Below are 20,162 nucleotides of genomic sequence, written 5' to 3' on the forward strand. Positions count from 1 at the left end.
AAGTTAGGGAAATAACATCTACTGAGAATTTGTGTCTTTTCATTTATTCATCATTTATTGTATCTCAGTCATATAGCATAAATATTCTAGGTATGTGCCATATGAGCCACCAATAAATAGAATATATGGACTCCATGGACTCCTCCATAAACATACAGTCTAGTGATAGAGTTAAGATAGGACCAGAAATAATATGCTGGAAGGCCAAAAGGTTTAAGTTTTATATGAGGGGTGTGGGAAATAAGTATCATAGGAGTCTTCTCCCAATAGGATGTAAGCTTCTTGAGGGCAAAGACTGTATTTCTTCTTTCTTGAATCTAGAGCCCCAAAGTCCCATATTAGATTTCTATAATACAAAAGCATAGAGGACAGCTAGGTGGTGCAATGGATAGAGCACCAGCCCTGGAGTCAGGAGGACCTGAGTTCAAATCCAGACTCAGAACTTAATAATTGCCTATCCGTGTGACCTTGGGCAAGTCACTTAACCCCATTACCTTAAAAAAATAAAAATTTTCAAAAACCAGAGGCATAGAGGTCATATGGCATGTGAATAGGAAACTTGCTTTGTAGTCAGAGGACCTGGGCTCCTAATCTTAGCTCTGCCACTTCTTACCTAAGCAACTTTGGACAAATCATATTACTTCTTTCCTTCTCAGTTTTCTTATCTGTAAAATGGGGGGTTGGATTGGAATAGTGAGGTCTTCCTATGTTTAAATCTATGATCCATCAAAAACCTTACATTCTACTTGGGACATATGTAACACTTTTGTGGATTTTTTGCACAATTTTCTCACCATTTTGATGTTATTTAGTCCTTTTAGTTGTGTCCAACTCTTTGTAACCCCGTTTGGGTTTTTCTGGGTAAAGATACCGAGGTAGTCTGCTATTTCTTTCTCTAGCTCATAATGGGCATTGCCTCAGTCAAACTGAGACCCTTTAAAGACCTTAACTTAAAAGGGCCAAAGTCTTCCACTAAATCCAGTCATCCGATCCATTTCTAGCCGCTAGACCCATATGATTCCAGTGGAGAAAACAAGGCTTTGCACAGCCCCCCACCCCCCTCACTTAAATCAAAGTCACTTGCATGTCATGGCATCACTTCCTTGATATCATTGGTTCTCTCCAAGAATAAAGAACAAACAACAATAGATGAAGAAAGTGAGGCCAACAGGGTTAAGTGACTTTCCCAGGGTCCCACAGCTAGTAAAGGTCTGAGTCCAGATTTGAACTCAGGGATGAGTCTTCCTGACTTCAGGCAAGTCACTCCATCCTCTGTGCCTTTTTGTCCCTTTCTGAGCTTACCTCAGTTTCGGAGAGAACAGTTGAAATTAAAAATGTCAGAATTCTTCTAGATATCTGCATAGGAACTCCCATAGTACCTTGAGCAATGGGAAGTGGTCATCAATTATTTATTGAAGAAGGGAGGGAGGGAGGGAAGGAGAGAGAGAGAGAGAGAGAGAGAGAGAGAGAGAGAGAGAGAGAGAGAGAGAAGAATGAAGACATGAAGACATGAGGGGGAGAGGGAGAAAGGAAAAGGAAAGGGAAGATAGCAACAGCAAAAAGAGGGCAAGAAAGAGAGTGGGAAAGAAACAAAGAAAAAAGAGAGGGAAGTAAGAAAAGAAAGGGAGAAAAGAGGGGGGGAGGAAGGAAAGAAGGAAGGAGGGGGAAAGGAAAGGAGGGACGGAGACAGGGAGTAAGGAATAAAGGAAAATATAAAGAATGAAAAAGAGGGGTAAGATGGATAGAGAGAGAAAGAAACCAAAAAAATGGTATTCTCTGAAAGTCACAAGACTAACAACGTTTTATAGTTTAAAAAATGATCAGATGGGAATTTCTCAGGGTCCTAAATGATCAACTGGTACACATTTCTCATTACAGGAAGTCACACTAATAAAGTGGCCACATAATTTCCTGAGTAATTTTACCTAAAAAGTCTAATCTATCGTGCAGGAGCAGAGGGCAGGTTTGACTGGTAGCTTAAAGTTGCTCCAGATGATCTCAGAATAAAATTTTAAAAATGAGGGAAAAAACTGTGAAGATGGTGAAGTGCAGCCGAGAATTTGAACCAGCCCCAAATGTCTCCTCACCAAGAGGAACTGGGTCAAAAGACATAAATAACTCACGCTGGTCTTCAAATCTCCATAGAAATAAGTACTACAATGGCTTGAGCCTTCTGGAAAATTTCTAATGCAGTTTGCCCGGCTTCCCTCTTGGGCTTCGTGCTTTCTCTGGCTCTCTCCAGGGAGACTCCCAGGAAGGCAGCTCCAGTGAAAATGGCCTGAAATTGTACTCTAATGGCTTAAGCCCCACGGGGGCTTATTATGTTGTCTCTGTCATATACCCAGAGGATGGTTTGAGAGCAAATGCATGAAATAGCAAATAAATCACTGGTGCCCTTGAATTTTCTTTCCTGAACTGCATGAATATAAGAGATAGACAGACACAGAGATAGCTCCATAGTCATATGATAGCAAGATAGATGATAAATGATGGATGATAGAGACAGGTAGATAGCTCGATACTGAAAAATGATACAAAGACAATTGATAGATAATGATAAATGATAGCTAGACAATTGATAGCTAGTGATAAAAGATCAGATAGAAAATTGATAGTGATAAATGATTAGAAAAGTGATAAATTAGATATAGAGATAAATATTGGTAGCTATAGATAAATAGATGGTCAGGTAGGTGGCATAGTGGATAAAGCATCAGGCCTGGAGTCAACAAGACCTGAATTCAAATCAGGTCTCAGACACTTGCTAACTTTGCCTAGGCAAGTCACTTAACCCTGTTGACCTCAGTTTCCTCATCTGTAAAATGAACTGGAGAAGAAAATGATGAATTATTCCAATATCTTTGCTAAGAAAACCCCAAATGGAATCATGAATAGTTAGGCACAACTGAAACAACTGAAAACGCAACAGATATAGGTAAAGGACAGATGGAGATAGGAGATTATAAGATAGATGATGAAGAAGCATGTACCTATGTACTTTTATTATTTATTCTTTATATTATTGGTAATATTCACATATTAATATATATTGCTAATATTCTCAAAACTTGAAATTGGGTTTTCTGGAGACTAAACTCTTTCCCAAGAAGTTTACAGCTTTGTTTTCCAATGTGACATAGCTAAATTGAACAGCAGGGAGTATGAAAGTCACAGAATCATAGAATCTCAGATGTGGAAGAGATCTCGAGAGTCTGGACCAGGAATCTCCACCATCAGTAGGGGACCATGGAGTTGGAATGTTATAGAGTGAGACAGTGTCACCATGTTAGTGAGGTTTTTGTTGCTATAAAGGAAAACTCAGTGGTGGTGGTGGTGGTGAAGGGAGTATATCTGGGAATGACTGTGATCAAACCAAAAAAAAAAAAACTGAAAGACTTAGTTTTACAAAGAAAAGATGGAATACTTTCTACAAATTCCCAAACAAAACTGGCCTCCATCTGAAGATTTCCAATGTAGAGAAAATGACTGTCCCCTAAAAGTAGCTCATTCCACTTTAGGATAATTCTTATTATGAGGATGCTTTTCCTTATTCCAAACCTAAATCCATTCTCTGAAACTTTTACCCACTGTTCCAATTTCTGTCCTCTTGGGTCAAGAAGACAGAATTTACGACTCTCTCTTCCACATGAAAGTCCTTAGAAACTTGATAACATTTCCCCAAATCTTCTCTTCTTCATGCTCAGCATTCCCTATTCCTTCATCTGATCCTTATCTGGCTTAAAAATACAACTTCCAAACTAAAAAAAAATGTAGATATGTGATCTGATAAAGATTATTCCTTCTGCCAAACCTTGACATAAATATACTTCTCTTGGTTCAAATTGGGACTATCCTGGGAATACAAATATTGTACTTATCCAGTGAAACTTTTGGGACATGTACTCAGTTCTTCAGTTGAAGCCATATTTCATAGTGAATTTTAGCAGAACAAGCCAGGCTGATGTATGTTCAATAACAATCTGCTCTATATAAAGCTACTTGTCTATTAGATGCTGCCATCCTGATCATTGGTAAATCTTCCTCTCCTGAATTTGGACCAACAAAGTCATTTTTAACTCATAATCACCCTTAGAAGAGCACTGAGAAAGTGTAATGTTTTTGTAATGATGGGTAATTCTGTTTTATGCAAGAGAAATATGAAGTCCGGCAGTTGACTCTGTCTGTCTTTAGGATCTACTAAACTGAAATGACTTGAGGAAATTAGAAGCCTTGAGAAAATGAAGATAGATATTAAAGAGTCACATGTGACTTCGGGAGAGTAGTCTGAGGTCCTCCCCATTAAGAGTGTGGAATATTATCTATACTGTTAGGTAGGTATGATTGATTTGTTGGTTGGTTTGAACTACCTTTTCTTTCTCTTTTTTTAAAATTTGTCATAAATGATGACTTATAAATATGTTCAAAGGTGAAGATGGCCTAATCACTTTACCAATAAGCATTTATTATACACCTACATTGTGCAGGTCCTGCACTTAATGCTGAGAATACAAGTATGAAAAGTAAAACAATTCCTCCTCACAAGGAACTTTTAGTCTAATGAGGAAGACATCAAGGATAAATATATATGTTGCATGTAGTCACCTCCTCCCTTTTTGCGCTGGCTTATTCACCTCCAGTTTGCTCTCATACTGGTAGGGCTGAGGTCTCCAGAGAGAGATTATTATTACACATCTACAACTATAACTTACCAGGGCACCAGGAGCAATCTTGTATTCACCGCTAGAGTTAATGTACCCCCACTGGCGTTTGTCGCAAAATGAGGTACCAGGACACCATTAGTTCTTAAACATAAAACATTTAGTAAATAATCAAGACAAAAACAAAAATAATAAACATATCAGTCCAAATAAGACAAATGAAGTAATCATCACAAGATCCTCTCTCTCTCTCTTTCTCTCATATATATATATATATATATATATATATATATATATAATATATATCCCACCAATACACATAATGTTCATTAGAGAGAGTGGGCACAAACTTAGAAAAACCTAATGCTGTCAATTATCTCCAGTCTGGATCTTATTTGTTCATGGTTGTCTGTGAATTAATTCTCCCATTAGCATTCCTTAAGAGTAGAGACTGGATTTTTTTTGGTTCTTTGTATCTCAGCATAGCACAGCATCTGATACATAGTAGACACATCATAAAAACTTGTTGACTTGACTCATGAAATCCAATGTTCTGGCAAATTTGTCCTTAATCTTAAAACAGCCTCCAAACAGTCATTTGATTTACTACATTCTGAGTCCATCTCACAGACTCTAAAGACAGTTACATGCAAACAAACCAAAAGACCACGATGCCTATGACTTCAGTAATCTTTCTGCTCCAGACACTTTCATTTCATTCATCTGAGAATCAATTATCTAGCCAATCCTCCTAACAGCCTATATCTCTCTTCACATTTTAATGTCATTAGCAGTTGGGGGTAAGAGCAATTAGGCTGCACAAAGATGGTGCTTGATCTATATCTTAAAATAGGCCACAGATTCTATAAGGCAACAGTGCAGTAAGAAGCATTCCCGGGCATGGAGTTGAGAGATGAAAGATTTTTTCCATTTCTGTCTTTCTTTATTTCTGTCTTTCCTTTTCTAACCCCATGCAACATTAGTTTTCAATTATCATTTTTTTTTTATGTTTTTCTCCCTCTTTCCTTTCCCTCCCTCCAATCTCCTGAAAACAACATAGGCTTTATGTAATATTGTGTATGAATAACGGAGAGAAAACCCCTTTGGTTGGATCATGTTATAAAAGTACCATTAAAAAAGTTAAATGGAAATATTTATATTTTATCTTAAAGGTAGCAGATAGACTGAATGAAGCTGCTAGAGTAGGAGAGAGTAATAAGGTTAGATCTATAACAAGGAAAAATCACTTTGGCTGCAGTGTAGAGGGAAAGCTGGAGAGGTGAGAGAATTGAAGCAGGGAAATCAATTAGGAGATCATTACAACAATTCAAATGAAAAGCTGAGTAGTTAGAAGGAAGGGGTCAGATAGAAGATATATTGTAGACATAGAAATGGCTAGAAATGTTGAACAAATAGATCTTTTTTGCAAGAAAGAGGATGGGATCAAGAATAATATCGAGGATATAATCCTGGATGGCTAAAGAGATGGAAATAACTTCAATCGAAATTTGGATTAGAGAGGGTTTGGGAGAGTGTCTGAGTTCAGCTTTAGAAATTAGAGTTAGAGATGTCTGACTTGGAATGCCCAACAAGCATTGCTATCTTATCAGAGGATCATAGATTTATAGACCATGGATTTAGAGCTAGAAGGAACCCCTTCATTTTATGGCTGAGAAAAATGAATCCCCAAGAGGTGACTTGCCTAAAGTCATACAGGTTCACTTATAGTAAAGAATGACTCTGGCTCCAAATCCAGTAATCTTTCCACTGTGCCACAATAAATAACCAATTTAGTGAATCAATGAATAAATGAACAAATAAACAAATGAGTAAATTAAAAAGTGAGTAAATAACTTACTAAACAAATAGATAAAGATATCAATAAAATTATATTTGTCTATTTAAAAATATCCATAAAATTTGTAGCTTGAGAATAATAACTGCTTTGGAGGAACAGGACCAGCATAGTTACATGACTTCTCTACTTTGAGAATTCTACTTAGTAGAATTAACCTAATTAAAGAAATCATCATCATCATCATCATCATCATCATCTGTGTTAAATGCTAATGCTAGGGGGCAGTTAGGTGGCACAGTGGATAGAGCACAGGCCCTGGAGTCAGGAGGACCTGAGTTCAAATTTGGCTTCAGACACTTAATAATTACCTAGCTGTGTGACCTTGGGCAAATCACATTAACCCTATTGCCATAAATAAATAAATAAATAAATAAATAAATAAACAAATAAATAAATAAATAAATGATTGCTAAAAAGAAAGACAAAAAAATAGACCATGCCCTCAGGGAGCTAACATTCTAATGAGAAAGGCAACAAATCAAGAAATATATGCAAATCAAGAAATATAAAAACATGCTCCTTGGAATGCCACATCTTTCCAGCCATAGTAGGTTCAATAAATTTAAAGAATAAGGATAGTAGCTGATACTTATTAGATAACTGTAGACTCATGAAGAGTTCTGACTTCAAAAAATATAGCTCTGCCCATCAGTCAGCCAAACTGCCATCAAGGTGAAATCCATCTTGCCATCTGGGCCCCTAAGTCAATTTCCCCTTAAATAGATGGCAAAAGCACAAATCCAATCAGCCCCAGATGCAGATCCTGACTGGGAAGGTCTTTTTTAGGGGGGGGGGAAGGAAAAAAGAAAAGGAAAATTTTCTCTCCTAGAGAAATATCACTTCAGAAAAGTGATATTCTCATTAGAAGAGCCTGTAATCCTTTTTTGCAGCCTCCCCCCACATTCAGAGAGCCTTACTAAATTGGTGGGTCCCTACAGATTGTTTTGAAGTATATAGAAGATAAAGATTCTCTGGAGCAAGAGTCCCCATCACTTTTCTATTTGAAGGCACAGGTTTGATTGTGAGATTCCAGTACATAAGTGTGAACATAAAGGAGTGCGCTGCTCACACCATCTGCAAAGCCTTAGGGAATCACACCTGCTGCTGAGAGGGAAAATCAACTTTAAAAAAAAAGATACTGAATCCGTTAGACTCTGGCTGAAGCGCCCCTGCATTCTTCCCTTGCTGAACACATCACCATCTCTGTCCCACCCTGTCCCTTCTCTTTTATTTTGCTTAAGTTTTTGATACAAGAATATCCAAATATTCTCTGTTTTGATTTGGTTTTTTTTTTTTTTGTTTTGATTTGTTTTTTGTTTTTTGCAAGGCAAATGGGGTTAAGTGGCTTGCCCAAGGCCACACAGCTAGGTCATTATTAAGTGTCTAAGATCGGATTTGAACTCAGGTACTCCTGAACCCAGGGCCGGTGCTTTATCCACTGCACCACCTAGCTGCCCCATCTCCTCTGAAAATAGGAACTAATTTGTCCTTTTTCCCAGCTCTTTAAGGACAGTTACTTTATCCCTACATTAAATATTTAACCAAAGGAGTGAAGAGCTCATATTAACAAGAATTAAAAATTCCTAGACCCTAGTTCATATCTTTTCAGTAAGATGGCACATAGATAAAGCCCAGAAGTAGAATCTGGAAGACACGAGTTCTAATTCAGCCTCAGACACAAGTTGCTTGTCCTTGGACAAGTTGCTTCACCAATTTGTCTCAGTTTCCTCATTTGTAAAATAAGAGTACCTTTCACAGGGTTGTTGTGAGGATCAAATGAGATAATATTTGTAAAATCTCTGAGATAGTGACTGGAATATAAGAGGTGCCATATGCTAGGGTGATGGTAATGGTGTTGGTAGTGTGAAATGGTAGTCTGAGATTCTGAGTAATCAGGTTAACTCAGTTAATCAAGAACAACTTATTATGGGTCCTTCTGTGCCAGATACATTTATTAAGGTCCTACTATGTGTCAGTGTGTTAAACACTGAGGATATGAAAAAGGACTAAAGGGACGCCCTCATTAATAGGTGAGATAACATAAATAATTAGGGACGCACAAGGTATTTAGAGATCAGATGGCAGGTAACTTTAGAGTGGAAGGCTCTAGCAGTTGGACAGTAGCAACTTACTATCCAAACTTCCTCACCTCCTAAACAGCAGCATTGATCTCTTCAAGGGTCCCTTTAGGTTTTCTTTTCCCCATTAGAATGGAAGCTCCTTGAAGGCAAGGACTACCTTGTTTGCTTGGTTATGTATCCCCAGTCCTTTTTGTAAGTGAGTCTCTAGGGAAGATCCTATTTCTTATCAACCTGCCTGTAGGAGGAGAACTTTCTGCAGAAGGCAGGGCAGAATCTGGAAGTGTGCAGAGATTCAAAGAGGGAGAACATCTCAGCTATTGATTAGTGGCCACTTGGGTCTCAAGGTCAGCTACCACACTGATGGCAAATTCTTTAACTTGAAACGGCTACAAGCCAAGACCAAAGTGGAGGGAGTGTGGGTGCATGATCTTCTGTTTGCAGATGATGGTGCCCTCAATGCAGCCTCTGAAGCTGAGATGCAACAGAGTATGGATTGATTCTCTGCTGCTTGTGCTGCATCTGGTCTAACAGTGAACATCAAGAAAAGCCAGCACCACACCATCCAAATGTGGAGCCATCGATTACAGCTAATGGAGAAGTTTTGAAGACTGTGGACAAGTTCATTTGCCTTGGCAGTGTTCTTTCCACTAACAATGAGGTCAGCACTTGCATTGCCAGAGCTAGCTCAATATTTCCGAGATTCCATAAGAAAATGTGGGAGGGGGCGGCTAGGTGGCGCAATGGCTAAAGCACCCGCCTTGGAGTCAGGAGTACCTGGGTTCAAATCCGGTCTCAGACACTTAATAATTACCTAGCTGTGTGGCCTTGGGCAAGCCACTTAACCCCATTGCCTTGCAAAAATCTAAAAAAAAAAAATGTGGGAGAGGGCCAGCTAGGCGGCAGAGTGGATAAAGATAAATTCAGAGTATCCACCCCAGATGTTCACATGGACTATTTATGCCCAACCTGTGGTGGAGCATTCTGAGCTTGTATTGGTCTGATCAGTCACAGTCAGATGCACTATCATTTCTCTCAAACATGGTGATGTCATTTTTGGTCTTCTTCGATAACAAAGATCAAAAACCAACCAACCAATCAACTTGGGCTGGACAAGGTGGTAGACCTTGGGAGAGTGTTCCTTGTCTAGGAATTCTCTACACCAGTAAAATCATAGGGCCAATCCCTTCTCTGTCTTATTTCTACCAACTGTCTCCTCTTTCTTTCAAGGAACAGATTAGGTTTCTCCTTAAAACCTTTACTGATCCTCATATGCTCAATTAAATGAAGGAAGGGAAGATGAAGGGAAAAAAGGAAGGGAGGAAGGGAGGGAGGAAAGGAAGACAGGAAAGAAAGGCAGGAAGAAGTCATGAATAAAGGGAGGAAAGAGGGAAGGAAGGAAGGGAGGGAGGAAACAAGGAAGGGAGGGAGGGAAGGGGGAGGGATGAAGGAAGGGGGAAGGAAGGAACAGAGAGGGGTAGGGAAGAATTCTATTAAGGCTTACTATGGATCTCTTAAATATACTGCCTCTATGATCCTGGGCTAGCCGAGGCAGCTCTTGATGGCTATAAGTTTAAAAGGTCTTGACCAGCATTGGCAGAGGGTATTTCTTCCCTAGAGATCTCCCTATTCCAGTGAAATCATAGCTTCAATCCCAACTCTCAGACTGGATTAAGGATTTGGAATCTACACATGAATGCAAAGAGAACCCAGTCTTTTGGGAGTTGACAATTCAAAAAAGAGCATCCTCAGCCAGGGAGGAAGGATGAAGTGATGATAGCCTTGGATGTTCCTAATACAAGGAGCTGGGAGGGATCCTCACCAGTGCTGGTTAGGGAGACAAAAGAGAATAGGGCAGGTGAGGGTGGACAGCAAACCAGCTGATAAACTTGGCCAGAAGATGGACAGAGTAGGAAGGAAGTGATTGAAAAGGATTAATTTGTCAGCTCAAATTTATATAGGCCATGATCTGGACCTCAGCTTTTTGTCTGGATTCTAGCTACAATAATAACAACACTAATTATAATAATAATTAAGGTTGACAAAGTATTTTACACGTGTTCTCTCATTAGATCTTTTCATAAATAATGTTCAATCAATACTATTGTGGCAATTTAATTTAATTAAGTGACTTATCCAGAATCACCCAGCTAATAAGCATCTAAAGCATGCTTTGAACTCCATTCTTCCTGATTCCATGATGGACAGTTGATCTACCTGTCTAATGTTATTTAATTAATAGAATACTAAAAGGTGAAAAGCAAAACCCAATACAGAATTCATATATTCTCATGAAATTGTCTGAAAGATATGAACTAGAACCTGATAGCTCATGGATGACTAGTAAGTAGTGGGAGTATACCAGTTGGCTTTCAGATATTTACAGATCCACATTCCTCTAGTTCTGTCGAGTTTCTTTTAATATTCAATCAGACTTTTCCACATTGATACAAACATTAGCATCATAAGAAGTTGTCAGAGTTAGTCTTTGTGATTTGAGGCTGGGCTTGTTCCTGTTTGTATAGTGATAGAACTCTGCTTTGAGCGCCAGTTCTTATCAGTAAACCCTCCCCCTCATTTCAAGTGTTCTTTAAGAAATGTCATTGGTCAGGCCCCAGATGCTTGAGCTCAGGAACAGCCTTTTCTGGACTTTAATTGTCTCAGGACACACCTGCCTATTTTATGTTCATGATTGAACTTTGACCCTCAGAGGCTTCAGGTGCATTAGTTCCCATAATTAATCCAAGGATAATATATGGTCACTGGGAGATGGAAAAAGACCAAGGTGCATCTAGGGCCATCTCTCATCATCCTGATTCATATCTGGTCACTGGACTCTGGAGGAGAAAATGAGGTTGGTGACTTTGCCTAGCCCCCCCCCCCCCTTAAATCAAATCCACTTCCACGCCATGGCATCACCTCCCTGACGTCATGGTCCTCTTCGAGAACAAAGGACAAACGACAATTTGGGAGCCGATGGTTATCTCAGCATGTCAGTCTGCTCAACCTGGATTTAATAAATAGCCAGAGAATGACTTTGAAAAAATCTGTTGTTATTTTAGAGCAGGTGTGGGGGAGGAAAGACCTGGGGGGTTAAACCTTTTCTAAGGTTACAAGAAAGAAAAATATCATTGAACTTTTAGTGATAGAATTTATAAAGCTATAAGCAACTGGGCTTCTAAGAAAACCATTAATTCTTAGTGTGCAAGCAAAAAAAGAATAACAATGCAACATGCTTAATAAAATTGTTTCTTCTGTTTCGGAGGGCAATCTCCACAAACAGAGGTTGTCCTGGAAGTTTCTTCATATAATCAATAATGATAGCAATAATAATGCTGACTTAATTCATCATTCAGCCACACCAGGCAGATCTGCAGTCAAAATAAGCGACTGGGTTAGGGGTAACTAGGTGGTTCGGTGGATAGAGTGTAAGGTCCAGAGTCTGGAAGACTCATTTTTCTGGATTCAAATCCAGCTTCAGACAATTATGAGTTATGTGACCCTGGACAAATCACTTAACCCTGTTGGCCTTATCTGTAAAATGAGATGGAAATGGAGAAGGAAATGGCAAATCACTGTAGTATGTTTGCCAATAAAACCCCAAATGGGGTTGCAAAGAGTTAGATATGACTGGAAAATAACTGAACCTGAACAATAATTTTAAAAAAGCAAAAGTCTGTTTAGGACAGATTGTTTTGCATGAGACTTTCTGTGTGAGATTTTTGGGAACATCAGGGGATCAATCTGCCTGTATAGGAAATCTCAGTAGGAAGGAAGGAAGGAAGGAAGGAAGGAAGGAAGGAAGGAAGGAAGGAAGGAAGGAAGGAAGGAAGGAAGGAGAGAAGGAGGGAGGGAGAGAAGGAGGGAAAGAGGGAAGGAAGGAAGGAGGAAAGGGAAGAAGGAAGGGAGGGAGGGAGAAAAGGGAAGGAAGGAAGGAAGGAAGGAAGGAAGGAAGGGGAGTTTGATTCAAGTAAACAAATCTTAACTAGGCTTAAACACAAGATCCAAAGACCCTCAAAGGCCTTCCATTCTAGAATATGAGTAAGTAAAACACAGTAATGGGAGGGGACTGGAAGGAGCAACCAGGTAGGAAAAATAAGGAAGTATACTGTTAAGAAGTAGTGTTATGATATTAATATGGATCTATCTTAAACCTGATTGTTCATGGAGAATCTATATCAGATTGCTTTCTGTCAGGTGAAGGAGAGAGGAAAGAGAGGAAGGAGAAAAAAATGCAAAAGTCAAAACCTTGCAAAAAATAATTGGTGAAACCTACCTTTTCATGTTGTTGGAAAAATAAATTAATTAAATATTTAAATTAAAAAAAGAAATAATGTTAGGTTTGAGCCTTAAAGGAAGTTTTAGGTTTTAAGAAGCAGCAGTGAGGAGGAAGTGAAATATAAGTATGAGACAGTCTGTGCAATAGCATACAAACAGATGAGAGGGCATGAATGGTGAACCCAGCAGATCTTTTGGGATATATCAATGGGGAGATCTTTGAGAGCAATTGTGAACCAAAGCTATCTCCAAGTTGGTACTTAGACTTGAGTCCTATCTATTGTTTTTTTTTCCCAAAGATTTAGTCTCTGAGAGAGAAGACCAAGAAGAAACTGTGGCATGGGGACTACATGAGCTAGGAGAGAAATCACCACCCTACACAGGACATATGGAGCCAAGTTGGAAAGAATGGATAGCACAAAAACAATAAACTAAAATGATGATAGTTACAGCAGAGAAGGGAGAGAATGATAAGAGGGGTCTTGGGGGCCCCCGAAGTCATCTGGAAACAAAAAACTCAGACTAAAGCTACTCCTTATAAACTGCTTCTTCAAAACTGAAGGGAGAATCCACTCTTTCTCTAGTTTCCATTCCTTATGGTCCATGGTAATATACTTTGCTTGCTTCTTTTACCTAAATATTTCCTATACATTGCTTTTCCTCAAATATAAAGAAGTCAGGAGTTATGTGGAAATGTGTAAGATTTAAATTAAGGCAGCAAGTCACACCTTTGCTTGAATTTTAGGGACCTGCTAACTTGGGGCTCTGAGCTATATCATGCAATATCTTTTCTTCTGATACAAATTCGACAGAACTAGAAAAGAAAACAATAGTATGGGTCTGAGGTTAAAAAGCAAGCTATTTCAACAGTCTGTGGCTGAAGCAATCTCTAGCTTCGAAAATGAGAAAGACAGAGAATAGAATGGTTGAAGACAGCTGATAGAATTAGAAAAAGAACTGATGCTGAGTGAAATGAGCAGAACCAGAACATTATAAACACCAACATAATATTGGGTGATGATCAACTATGATGAATTTGTTCATTTCGACAGTACAATAATCAAAGAAAATTCTAAAAGATTTATGATGGAAAATACCATCCATATCCAGAGAAGGAAGTGTGAAGTTTAAATGCAGACCAAAGCTTACCATCTTCAATTTTTAAAAGTTGTCTTATGTATTATGTTGTTTTTTCTCTCTAATGTTTGTTTTCCTTACGTTTAGATTTTATTCTTCTTTCATAACATGATTAATATGGATCCATATTTAGCATAAATATATATGTAGAACCTATATTATATTGCTTTCTGTCAGGGGCAGGGGGGAGGAAAGGGGCTACCAAATAGAGAGATTAAGGAAGTATGCTATGAAGAAGTAGCATTGCAATAAGACTAATATGGATCCATGTTTAATATGATTATACATGTAGAGTCTGTATCAGATTGCTTTCTGTCAGGGGGAAGGAGAGAGGGAAGACAAAGGGGGGGAAATGTAAAACTCAAAATCTTGCAAAAAAAATGATCGTTGAAAACTACCATTGCAAAAGTTTTTTTTTAAAAAGTGAGGAAAGAGCAGAAAAGATTATGGACTGCCCACAGTACTATTCATCAATGTCCTGCAGTAAAATGAATAGAGAGTTGACCTCAGTATCAATGAGAATAAATTTAATTCCTTCCGGTAACACTTACTGACTATATGAACCTCAGCAAATGACTGAACCTGTCAGGTCCCCAGATACCTCTCTGAAAGTATATACTGCAGAGGAGGTGCTGATCTGCATTGGTAGAAGGAGTTTTTTTCTTCAAAGGTTCCCTATACCAATAAGTATGGTAGGAAGAGAAGGAGGAGGAGAAGAAAATAGAAAAACTATTATACTATGAGAACCAACAAATATGAGGAATTGAGACAATGTGAAGATTTACATGAACTGACACAGAGCCAAGGAAGCAAAGACAAGAAAATGACATGTACGATGACTAAACAAAAAAATTTCCTTTTAGTGTAGTTTTCAAAATTTTCTCACAATTATAATGGTCAATCTCAGCCCCAGAGATGAAATATAGATTTTTCTCCCTCTTGGTAGAGAAAGGGGAGACCATACATACAGAAGTTGCATACACTATTATATGAAGTCACTGTGTAGACTATTTTTTGATGAACTGGTTTTTTCATTATTGTAGTAAAATAAAATATTACACTATTTTATTAGTGGGGGGAAGATAGCTGGGAAAATAATTGTGGCATGAAAAAATAAAATGCAGTGATCAGACTAAAAAATAAATAAAATTCAACTTTAAAAAGTAGTTTTTAAAAGCATTAAAACTAATAAGATTTCCTATTCTAGCTCTTACAGTGTGTTGTCCCTAAATACATAAGTTTACTAACATAACCCCTCCTCTGCACACACATACACAGACACACACACACACACACACACAATCACATACACACATACACACACATACACACAGAGGCTTACATATTGATGAGAGGAACAAACTGTAGTGAATGGGGAAGCCTGAGTTCAAATCCCTCTTTATATATTACCTTTGCAACCCTGGCAAATGTCTTAAACGGCCTACCTCAGTTTCAACATCTGCAAATTGAGATGGTTCATTTCATTGGTTTCCAAGATCCCCTTTAGCTCTAAATCTATACGTGACTTTTCCTTTTACCTTCCCAATAGCTGAACAAAGAGGGTGCTTCAAAAGATTACTACTCAAGATTAACATTATTGGAGGCATCTTCATTAACTGGTTGAGTTCTTATTTTAAGTGGATCACTTGGCATGACAACAGGTGAGATCAGGTGGTTACTAAGTGCTTCATCATAATTGTGACTTAGTACAAGATGAAGTAAAATCTATATTTAAAGTCGAGGAACCAAAGCAACTTCAAATGTAAGAAAGCACATTTTTAGTTTCTTGCTTTCCCTACCCCAGGTTGGAAGCATGTTGAAGACTCCAAAATTTCCCATATGGTTATGTAACATCAATGGAACATACAGCATCCTTTTTAGTGACAACAAGCTGCTCTTATCTGATTGGAAGATGGAACATCAATTTGGTCTTTATTTTTATACTGGCCATCCTTCCCAGAAAAAAGCAGCCTATCTTACAGTAGGTAAGTACATGCAACTCTCAGTGATAGATTTCTAGGTTGTTCCTGCAGGAATTTCTCTTTAACATGGCACCTCAACAAAAGAATTTTTAGGGTTAAGTTGCTGATAAAAGAAACCCACAAATTCAGCCTTTAGTCACACAAAAGAATTTTTAGGGTTAAGTTGCTGATAAAAGAAACCCACAAATTCAGCCTTTAGTCCCCAGATTGGGTGCTATTTATCAGTACTATGGTATGGAAGGGTTTGGAGTGTTTTTGGAATACTGTAAAGAAAACGTGGAGGGCAGCTAGGTAGCACAGTACATAGAACACCAGCCCTGGAGTCAGGAAGACCTGAGTTCAAATTTGACCTTAGACACTTAAAAATTACCTAGCTGTGTGACCTTGGGTGAGTCACTTAACCCCATTGCCTTAAATAAATTTTAAAAAAGAAAAAGAAAACATGGATCTTTTGGGGAGATCACAAGTGAAAAATGGATGGTCAGGATCTAGACCTATAAAACAGGATAATAAAAAGATACTCACTCCTAACCTCACAATTAACCAACTTTCCCCCCCACATTTTACTCTGAGTTTTCAGTCTAAGACAAAAACAGGCTAAATGATAGAATATACCAGTTATTGACAAAAGTTATCTGTCCTAACAAATGGTATGGTGGTAACTGTAATAAAAATACAATGTCCCGTTTGGGTCAGTATTGTATCTGACTGTCACTCTCAGTCTGGATCTCCCAGGGACAAGTACACCAAGTGGTTCAGGTTCAAGTTACTCTGTGTCCCTTTCCAAAGGTCAGCGTGATGATGCAATTAACTCAAAGCAAAGACATTTGCTGAAATGATAGAGTAAAAAATAGAGACTTGCCTTTATAACCCTACCGCAGATAGACACGATGTAGGTAGAATCAATTAATCAGTGAATAAATATTTGTCAGGCACTTTCTACAAAGCAGACACTGAAGACAAAAAGAAAAATAATCTATCCTCACAGGACTAATTTCTTAATGGGAGAGACAACACATACATATCTAAGTATATTTAAATTCTATATCAAATGAATTCAAGATGATTGGGGGGGGTGGAAATATAGCAGTTGTTGGGGGCACTTTTCCAATAGAAAAATGATCATTAAACTCATGGAAACTGATAAGATCCCTAAGTGAGAGAGAATAGAGAGAGATAAGAGAACTTAAGGGGGAATACACTAGGCTCTGAGAAGAGTGGATACACATAAATGGAAGAAGAAGAAGAAGAAGAAGAAGAAGAAGAAGAAGAAGAAGAAGAAGAAGAAGGGAGGATTCATAATTTCATGTCTCCTAGGGGCAATGACAGATGCTAGGAACTTGTCTACCAGGGTATTGTAATCCTTTCCTACTTAAGTCTTTTGAGAAAAAAGCTGAGGGATATTCCTTTACTTTAAGATCCATAGAAGGCTCCCTTGTTTGGTTCTCTTTGAGGATCATCTGGAAAATCGACCATTTTCTGAAAAAGAGGCTCCAGGTGTCAAGGTCCCCCCCCCCAACAAAAGAGTAAAAACTGTTGTTTTAGGTTAAGTGTTTCTTCTTCTACCCCATTTTCTGATGGAAGATGCTGGATCCCCTTCAGTCAGAGACCTCACTCTAGGTTATGGAGGCTATTCAATAGGCTTCCTACAACAGTATCTCTGCCAGTGAATAGCCCCAGTCATGTTTTTCCAATGATCATTAAACATCTTTGGCATTAAGAGTTTCCCAAGTTTTTGCTTCTAAGTTTCTTCCATTGTCTGTATAACCCTTGATCAGTCACTTGACCTCTCTGGACTTCAGTTTCCTCTTCAGTAAAATAAAGATAATCGGGATTGCTAGGTGGTACAGTAAATAGCATACCTGAGTTGAAATCCAACCTCAGACACTTACTAAGCCATGTGACCCTGGGTAAGCCATTTAACCCCAATTGCCTCCCAAAATAGATAGAGATAATAATAGATAGATAGAAATAATTCTAGCAACTACCCTATAAGATTTTCTTAGGGATCAAATAAGAAAGTGGTCTGTAAGTCTTAAAATATTTTTGAGTTATTAATAAGAACTTGTATTCAATTATATAACTATTATATATTATTATAAAATTGATTATTATTCCTTCCTGAAATTTAATTTCATTTTATTTAATTTCATTATATAACTATTATATATTATTGTAAAATTGATTATTATTCCTTCCTGAAATTTTCTTCTATTCTCAATGCTCTTCCCTTTGACCAGCCTTTACTGTCCTTAGAGCTCGACTTGCTAGGCAGTCTTCTCCATCTCTTGTAGTTTTAACTATAGAATGAATTACATTCTATTCTATAGCTAGTTCTCAATGTAGTAATCCAGGATGAGCATGGTATAATTAACTATGATGAGTTCTTGGTTCTTTCTCCTTCAGACACTCATTCTCATCACTGGGAAGAAGACCAACATAATGAGAATTGTGTCCCAGAACGACCAGTGGAGATGGTGATAAGGACAAAATGGAAGGGGGCTTCTGTCAATTGGAATGGAACTCTTCCTTTCTTCTGAAGAGAAAGACTTAGTTTCTCTGAAGTACCTGACTCTGTTGACTAACAATATTCTTTCCTCCTTTTGCATCCATGGCATCAAACTCTCATAGTTCTTATCCTATACTCTGACCATGTGCCCTCTCTTTTTTGCTGGCTGTTTATCTTCCTTATGGCCCTTAAATCCTCAAAGCTCTGGCCTAGGTACTCCTTTCTTTTCTTTCTACATTCTTTCCTTTGGCAAGTTCATCTGCTCCTGTGCTTTCGATTATCTATGACAATGATCTCCCCAGAACTTCAACCCTATATTTTCAACTTTATATTGGCTATCTCCACTAGATAGTCCACTGGCACCTCAAATTCAACATGTCTGGCCTTGAAAACATCATTCTCCCCCCCCAAGTTTTTAATCTTTGATAATGGTGGCACTATCCAACCTTCATCTTTGGATTCTTCCTCTCCCTTACCTCAGAAATCCAAGTGATTTGCCAAGTAGTATCAACTTTAGATCCATAGTATCTCTCATGTAGGTTTTAATAAGGGGGTGAGAAGGGAAATTGGAAAGTTCCTTGAATGACCTCAAGCTTCCCATAAAAAAAGGCCTATTTTTTAATACCAACATTCTATTGACATTGTACATGCCGCAGGACATATAATACAACAATCTCTGAAGAATTCAACATGAATATCACATAGAGGCAATGGAGAGGTATGGGAAGGCTGCAACATATAGCCAATGAAAACCTCCAGAGAGGCATCATGAAATAATAAATAAAGCATTGGATTAAGAATCTGGTAGATCTGGTCAAATCTTACCTTAAATTCTTATTAGCTGTGTGATCCTGGGCAAATCACCCAAAACTCCCTAGTCTGCAATGAGGGGCTTAAACACAAAGACCTCTAAGATTCTTTTCAATGCTAAATCTTTGATCTAAGAAACAGAATAAAACAAAATGTCATCAAAGAATTCTCTAGGGGCAGCTAGGTGGCGCAGTGGATAGAGCACCGGCCCTGGAGTCAGGAGGACCTGAGTTCAAATCCTGTCTCAGACACTTAATAATGACCTAGCTGTGTGGCCTTGGGGAAGCCACTTAACCCCATTTGCCTTGCAAAAACCTAAAAAAAAAAGTATTCTCTGATGAGAAATGAAGATGGGTATGTCTCATGGTCTTTGTGGTCAGCAATCATGGTGCTTCACTAGTAATGACAGCTAGCATCATGTTGCATTTTAAGGTTTGCAAAGCACACTACCCACAATCTTGTGAGGTGGGTGCTATTATCTCCATTTTACAGTTGGAGAAACTGAGGCAGATAGCAGAGAAGTGACTTCCCCAAGATCACAGTCAGTAAATGGCTAAAGGCAGGATGTGAATTCTTGTCTTCCTGTCTCCAGATCCAGTGTTCTATCCACTGCTCCAACTGACCACTTTGTGTATTTGTCGTCTGAAGCAAAAAGGAACCTCAGATGAGGAATAGGAAATTGGGGCACAAATCGATCTTGAATTGAACTGAATTAATAAGGAGGATTATTGACTGAAAGCTAAACACCAACAAATCCAATTCCCTCATTTTACCAATAAGGAAAATAAAACACAAAGAGGTTTTAGTGACTTGGCTCATGTCACACTGCTATTAAGTATCTGAGGTAGGATT

The 20,162-nt window shown here is 38.3% G+C and overlaps 1 protein-coding gene across 1 annotated transcript in view; it reads left to right on the plus strand.

The window, feature by feature from the left end:
* The window catches only part of MINDY4B (MINDY family member 4B), a 48,074-nt gene extending 29,543 nt beyond the window's left edge, over positions 1–18,531 (plus strand). The window contains exons 11-12 of the mRNA XM_074192733.1: positions 15,814–15,994; positions 18,398–18,531. Of these exons, the coding sequence (XP_074048834.1) occupies positions 15,814–15,994; positions 18,398–18,531 (315 nt within the window). The remainder of the gene's footprint in view (positions 1–15,813; positions 15,995–18,397) is intronic.
* The last annotated feature ends 1,631 nt before the right edge of the window (positions 18,532–20,162 follow it).

This window comes from Macrotis lagotis, chromosome 6, assembly GCF_037893015.1.
Source record: "Macrotis lagotis isolate mMagLag1 chromosome 6, bilby.v1.9.chrom.fasta, whole genome shotgun sequence".
NCBI classification, from domain to species: Eukaryota; Metazoa; Chordata; class Mammalia; order Peramelemorphia; family Peramelidae; genus Macrotis; species Macrotis lagotis.